This window comes from Cupressus sempervirens, chromosome 4 (assembly GCF_028749045.1).
Source record: "Cupressus sempervirens isolate cs-2001-9-10 chromosome 4, ASM2874904v1, whole genome shotgun sequence".
Lineage (NCBI taxonomy): Eukaryota > Viridiplantae > Streptophyta > Pinopsida > Cupressales > Cupressaceae > Cupressus > Cupressus sempervirens.
Genome location: NC_143121.1, coordinates 515,161,774 through 515,169,809, shown reverse-complemented (window position 1 = coordinate 515,169,809; position 8,036 = coordinate 515,161,774). Strand labels below are relative to the sequence as shown.

The following is an 8,036-nucleotide window of genomic DNA, read 5'->3' as shown; positions in this document are numbered from 1 at the left end:
AATTTGCGCCACATGGATGAAATTTAAGGAAATACTCATTGGATAGTAAATACAAAAGCTCAACAGACATTTAGGGGTCTTTTCACTATTCCATTGAGCGCAACGATAACTTTCTATAAGACCATTAATTACTTTTCTATTTTTCTTTAAGTTTCATAAAGTTGCCATTGGGGTACTTCGTTGATGAAAATCCACCACGTGAGATTCTGACTACATCTTCTTTCCATAATGGTTCGATCTATTCTAATATCATTCTAACATACTCTAAATCCAGTGCAGGGACCAAATCTACTTATTTACTTGATTTTTCTTGTACAATCAGAAAATTGTCTTCATGGGTTGAAAACCTACTGAGGAGAAGGCAATTTCTATTTTTTTGCCAATGATCCTTTATTGGTTGAATCATTGACCACTGCATTTATGGCAATTAAGAATGTTTAGTTAAGGTGTATGGATCTGCTTGGGTATCAATTTTTTGTTTTTTGCCTTTAGCTGCTTTGCGAAAAACCATCTTCATGGGTTGAAAACTTGTCGTCGAGAAGATATTTTTAGGTTTTATGCCAAGGCTCAATGTTTGAGTGATGACGAATCCAAATCATGTTTAGGAGATTTGTCTTGGATTCAAACATCAATTTTTTGTAGAATTTCACGCCCTTTGCATGCTTTTAAGCTATTAATTTCTCCAAGTGGTTTTTTGTGGGAAATGGCCTTCATGGGTTGGAAACCCGCCAAGTAGAAGGGAATTGCATAACGTATTTGATCTACGATGAGTAAATTTGATCTATATTGAATTAGGTGCTAACTTACCTGCCCATCACAAGGTAAAACAAACACCCACTTGGCTATAACGAAAGAGAAGGCAAAGAGGGAAATCTGATAGAGATCACTTAGCCTTTGGGGATCTAGACCTAGACTCAAACAAAGAAAATGAGGACCAGACTCACTACACAAAACTCACTTCTACCGATAGGTTGGAAAACAAAAGTGGGGCAACATACTAGTATTAGACAAGGGGACCCTCTCTCCCCTTTTCTTTTATTATTCTAGCAAAGGTTTTGGGGCGGTCTATCAAAACTACTAATCTAAATAGAGTGTGGAAAGGCTTAAAGATAGCCAAGGGACTTGACCCGATTACACATTTGCAGTTTGTTAATGATACTTTTTCTATGGGGGAAGCTTATATTCTGGAAGCAAGGTGTATTAAATCAATTTTGGAGAATTATAGTAAAGTGTCAGGACAGTTCATTAATTGGACTAAATCTGAAATATTTTTCTTTAATACCCCTAACCCCACCCAAGAACATATTAGTAGAATTTTGAACATAAAGCAAGGTAATAAGTATCTTGGGATTCATCTTTTCAATGGCGCTAACAAAGCTAATCTATGGAAAGATCATATAGATACCCCATGTTAAAAGATTGGATAGCTAGAAAGGAAAATGGTTAACATATGTTTGTAAGAATCTTACTATTACAATAATTTATCTCGGCAATCCCAGTCTTTGCAATGAGTTGCTTAAAGATCTCCCTTAAAGTGTTGAGGTATATCGAAAAAAGGATGAGGAAATTTGTTTGGAATGGGGCTTAGGAGGAGGAGAAGATTCCACTTATAGCTTGGGATTGGATTTGTAACCCAAAGAAGCAAGGAGGAGCAGGCCTCAGAAAATGGCACTTGGTAAACAAAGCACTTGGAGCTAAATTGGTGTGGAAGATGTATACTAACCCTTCTCAATTGTGGGTGCAAATTTTACAGGCTAAGTATCTTTATTCTAGGGAGGCATCAAGAATTTTGATGGTTAGAAATCCACCAAAACCATCTAATGTCTAGAATTTCATTCTAGATTGCAGACAGGTTATTACATATCACTTATCCAGGCAGATAGGGGATGGTAAAATGGCCTCCTTTTGGGATGACTCCTAGATTGGAGCACTGATTCTCGCAAAGTCAGATGAGGTTTTAGGGGTGAAATATATTTTAGTTAAAGCTTGGGAGGTAAAGTTGTGGACTATATGGAAAGAAAGGAATCTCTTGTAGGCTCTTACTGGGGTTGGAAAGACTAGACTCCCTTGGGACTAATAGCAGGTTAGAATAGAGTGATGCAAAGGATCTTCAGTGATAGATGTGTGATTCATAGAGAGAAAGATGCTGGGATCATTTGGTGTGCAACAAAAAGTGGGGCTTACTCAAGAAAAGTGGGATTTCAAGTGCTACGTAGAGCGGAATGCATAGAAGAATGGCCATCAAAATTATTCTGGGATAAAGACTGTCTGCAAAAGGTAGGGACCTTCACTTGGTTAGCAATTCAATGAAGGATTTTAACTTGTGAAAGAAGAAAGAAATATGGGCTCATTGGACCAACTCAATGTATCTTATGTCAGAAGGAGGAGGAAGATACATATCATTTATTAGTCCAATGTGAATTTGCAGAGGAGTGCTGGCAAAAATTAAGATATCTAAATTGGTCTAGCCCACTACCAAATAAGTTATGGCCTTTGTTCCAAGGATGGCCAAAAGACTTCAAAAGATCTACCTTTTCAAAGGTTTGGATTATAAGCCCATCAATAGTTATATGGGAAGTGTGGAAGGAGAGAAACAGGCGCATTTTTTAAGAGAAAATGGAATCAATGGAGAGAGTTTGGAATCGAATTCATAGATCAATAGGTGAAACTCTACAAGTTATCACTTCTAGGGAGCAAATGAATAGGATTTTTTCTTCTTGGGATTGCTTGATTTACAGATATTGGCTAGAGATTAGGATCAACTGTTGTACAAATGGAATTAGGAGAGTGGACAAAAATTTAAGAAGGGAGAGCGCCTTATGGAAACCGTCGAACAAAGATTGGATGAAAATTAATTTTGATGGTGCTTCGAAAGGGAACCCAAGATTGTCTAGTGCAGAGGCAATTGCTTGAATGGCTAATGGAGAAATTGCAGCTATATCAACAATAAGACTGTCGAATGGAACCAACAATATAGCAAAACCACAAGCAACTCTTCTAGCTGTGCTATTAGGAGCAAAGTTGAAGGTGAATAATATTCATTTGGAAGGAGACTCAGAAATAATAGTGAATATGTTGAAAAAAAGAATCATATAGTTGGTTTTTACAGAGAAAAATAGAAGAAATAATTATATTGATGGACAGGTTTACCAACTTCAAAATAAGTCACACTTATATAGAGGCGAACCTAGAAGCTGAAATATTAGCAAACTATGCAATCTCGCTACCTAATATTGGTGATATAATGATGGATATATTCAATGACCAACCCAATGAGGATGATTGAATGTTAATGGTACTCATAAGAAGGTGGGAGATGTGCCAACAAAATGCAATGATATGATTCATTAAATGCGCAAGATGAAAAGTACGCAAAGAGGTTTTTTGCAGTAGAATAACATGAAGAGGAATTAATCAAGAGTGATGGTTGAAGCATGTGAAGGGTAGAGTGAAGTGCAAGTCACTTCAAATGCTTTTATAAATTGGCTAAGTTGTAGGGAGGAATACGCAAACAATTGAAGTAAAGAAATAGTAAAAGATGGAAGCCACTTTCTCTGTAGACTCAAAGAGACAAATGAGGCATTTAAAGGACTAGACAAATGGGAAAGGGAGAAAGGGTTGTTAAAAATAAAGACTAATGAGATGATTTGAACAATGTTATGGGTGATTGAAGATCAATTCCAAGAAAGAGCCATTAAGAGGAAAAATTAAATGTGGTTTCAATATTCATCGTGTGGGGTCTGGAGCTGAATAAAAACACCTATGAGGTGGAATCTGTGACATGTGCCATGTTTGCAGACAATATGCTAATGGGTTGGGATCAATTATGGAGCCTTGGAATATGGCAAGACATAAGCATGTGCTTTGAGGATGAAGATGATGCTCGTCGTTATGGATATGTGCCCTTTCTGCATTGGAAAGCACAAGCTGATAAACCATTATTATTTCATAAAGCCGAGGAGGCGTGGTTGAGGGTTGTAAGAGAATTAGGGAGAGTGAAACAGGCAGAAAATGCATCTGACTTGGGACCTTGGAGAAATATCTCTCATCATCGAAGAAGCAGTGTTGGGTCCTAGTCTGGCTCGGGTAGTGATTGAGCATGATGGCTAAGTGACCGATGAAATCAATTTTTTGGAGGCTTTGGAATGGAGGAGATGCAAGGTGGAAGATTTTGGTTTTTTTATGTTGTCCAACGATAGCGTGAAGAAAAGAAGCCACAAATAGCAAAGCAACTAAGTTTAATTTTGTGAAAACATAAAAGCTCATAAGTTTTTTCAATTATGCATCATTGTATAATGTATAGACTTTTACAGCTTTAATAGTAAATGGGTAGCATAGAGGATTAGCTTATAAGAAGGATAAGAAAGTATGGGGGAGATGAGATTGTGGGGAGGTAGAGAGGTAGGGGTAGATGTTATTTGGATATGAACTTGATGTAATGTTGTTTAAATTAATACAAAAATCCTATTACCAATCAAAAAAAATTAAGGTAATAGGTCCTTAAAAATCATACAAACACTTGCACAAAGAAAATTAGTATGTAAGATGCACACATCTTGCTTTTTCACCAATGATCTCAATGATTTGATTATTCCTATCATTTGAAATTCAATCATTTTCTTATTAATTGTACACTAAATGACTTATTTCTCCCCCCTAAATTATTCATACTTAAATGCTTTCTTATTATAACTTAAATGTTCTTAAATGTTCTCCTTTGATAGTAAGCGACAATTTTTTAAAAGTTTTCAATGAAAAACAAAATAAGTATGCATCATAAATCTTACCACTAATATGTTTCATCTATAAGAAGTAAAAGAAGAGGATATGAAAGGGTAGAGAAATAGATAGAATATATATAACATTGATGTTATGGTTAATTTTATATTATATAGATTATTCCTAGAAATATTGTGAGTGAATAAATTTTATTACATAACTCAAAAAAATGCAAATATATTTATCTTTGAGTTTAGGAAGATAATTTGAGTCATGTTTGAATGTTTCAACATTAAGTAAATGTAAGTCTTGCAATATGTAAAACAACTTGTAAAAACTTATAGAATTATATTATTGGTTTAAAACAAAAATTTATAAATAGAATGAACAATATTTCTATTTAATAACATAAAAGATTCAAATAAATTTCGGTAAAATCTCAAATACATTTTGATCGAATGGTAAGATTGTAGACAACAATAATAACATATGTTTTAAATTCAAGTTTTAAAAAATTATAAAAAATTATGTAATATAATATACGATTATATAGATATATTACTTTTTCTACACTACTATTTTTTTTTTTTTAAATCAAAGTGAGACATTTGATATCATTGTCATCACAATTAATGTCAGATTTGAAGGCAACAATGAAGAAAATAGGATTAAATAATTAAAATTGGTAATTACATCATTGAAGAATAATTTTATTTTTTTTAAAATTAAACTGAAAATTAGCAAAACACAATATGCATGAATATTTTAAATTTAATAGGAAATGGACTCATGTAATCATGAGTGTCGTATCACTTAGTACAAATTTGGCTACTCATTTAATGAATTGATTTATATTTTTCTAATAAAAAAGGTTATGGAATTAATAAACCACAATAGGGATATGTGTCATGTCAATTAATGCAATTAACTATCATTTAACAATTGAGAAAAGGTTATGGAATTAATAAAACACAATAGGCAAGGATATGTGTCCTGTCAATTAATGCAATTAACTATTATTTAACAAATTGAGTCAATCATTGAAATTATTTCATAAAACATAATAGACAAGGATATGTGTCATGTCAATTAATGCAATTGACTATTATTTAACAAATTGAGTCAATAATTGAAATTATAAAAATTAAGTAATTTTTTAATCTAAAAAAACTTATATTTTTCCCTTGTTCCAAATAGTAGAATTTTAAAAAATGTAGAAATGTCAAACCTACTTAACATGTTTTGACACATTCAAAAATACTCTCTTGGTCAGCAAAAATATGATAATTTATTTTAATTGTACTAAACCATTGCATAAGTGAGATGCAAAACTTCAATCTTCTTATTAATAAACTCTAAAAATCATTCAGGGAAATAGAAATAGACCAAACAAATGACAAGGTGCAACGCTATGTCACTTAGAACATAATGAGCAAAGATTACATCACGAAGATCCAACTTATTTCCAAAGAACAAGCAAAAACATGCTCCACACAATCAACAAGGAATCATCACGAGGATACGGCTTATATCCGAGGAATTCTAAGGAACAAGCAAAACACTCCACGTAATCAGCAAGGATTACGTCACGAGGATCCAGCTTATATCTAAGAAACAAGCAAAAACATACTCCAAATTGTAAGCATAGGGGCTAAAAGTCCAAAAATGATGCACCACTTGTGCGGAAACCTTTATTTATGGGATGACTGGAGTAGACAATTTTCGGAAAGTGAAGGCGCTTAATATGGGAATGCATTTCAAACACTTTTTCTTAAAAAACGTTCAAGACCAGATATGCTCGAATACATGTAATCGATCTTTATGACATACGTCTTTCTTCTTTTGGGTTATACAAAATTGTGAACTCCCCAATAAATTATGAACTTGACTGCATCTCAATAAATCCAAAACTTTCCATCAGCATTAGCATTTTGTACAATAACTTAACCTTTTAGGTTTGTCAACTGTGAACATTAGCATGGTAGCTTTAGTTTGTTTACTTTTATAAAAGATCGATTGTGTGCACACGTTTGAATGTCAATGAACTTTTACAACTGAATCAAAGTTTGACAAAATTGTTGTGCCCCATGCACAAATGTTAACACCCATCATTCAAATTCAAGGTTCTAACTTGACAGGAGCTACCTCCATTGTATTTGCTAGGACGTCTCTCTAGGTAGGTAGGAATAAACTATAGTTTGATATATCCCTGATTGGCAAAAGAATAAACTTAAAAAGACGCAGTGTTTTGCCCTATGTCACAACATAAGCACATTTGCAATCCAATTCAATTATTTGAAACTCAAAATTATGGAACTGCTAATACCCATACCAAGAAGAAAACCAAAACTAGAAAGAAGCCATCAGTATAAATAGATTGTCAGATGTCCCTGAAACACAGACCAATGTATCATTTTCTTAGGACTTGTTTCCTTTCCCTGACAAATCTGCTGATAACAAGTACAGAAAATTCAGCCAAAAAAAAATTCAAAATAAATGTTCGTAGTGTATTAAAGAAATAGAACACAAGTTTGAATACATTTGAACTGCTTGATACACTTGACTACCTTTGTATCAATATGGAATAAACTTGGGAATATCCTCCAGTTTTTCGTATCTACTTTTGTTCCCAACGCAAAAGGATGGATGAACTCTAATCAAATTACCCTTCCATCAGAAGCTGTGTAGGTTATGGTCAAAGTGAGTAGATATCCAAATACTGATACAACAATGTTTAAAACAGCAGTTTAGTTCCAGATGCCTTACTTCCAGAAACCAAAATATTATATCTACCACACTCAGTCATTGGAAAATTTGGACAATGACCATCCAAAAACAAGCCGAGGATTGAACCTCTGTTATCTGATGCTTGTGAAATAACAATGCAGGCTACAAACAAGACTATTTACAACTTTAAGCTTTTAATCTGAATCTTCATTTTAATCTCCAGCAATTACTCCAATTCCAACAGGATACTCATTATCATTGAGGATTTCATTTCTTACCAAGATTCAAATAAACCAGTAAATTCATTGAGTAAAACAGTCCCACCAATATGATCATCAGTCCACAACTGAATAATTAAGTTGTACTCATCCTTTACCCAACACCATTGCCCCTTCCAGTATATCCATTTCCCCTTCCACCAAATCCATTTCCCCTTCCACCATAGTAAGATCCTCTGAAACCTCCCCGATAACCACTATTACGGCCTCCACGTCCCATATGAGACCTTAGAGAGGAACTGCCAAACGTCTAAACAATACAGAAAAATACTATTATTAAAAAGAAAAATAACTAATGCAGCAGAACAAACA

General features: G+C 33.8%; 1 protein-coding gene across 1 annotated transcript in view; it reads right to left on the bottom strand.

Annotated features, from left to right (window-relative positions):
• Positions 1-7,205: 7,205 nt before the first annotated feature.
• Positions 7,206-8,036, bottom strand: part of DCP5 (decapping 5) — a 45,321-nt gene continuing 44,490 nt past the window's right edge. The window contains exon 8 of the mRNA XM_089825734.1: positions 7,206-7,974. Coding sequence (XP_089681860.1) covers positions 7,819-7,974 — 156 coding nt within the window. The 3' untranslated portion in view covers positions 7,206-7,818. The remainder of the gene's footprint in view (positions 7,975-8,036) is intronic.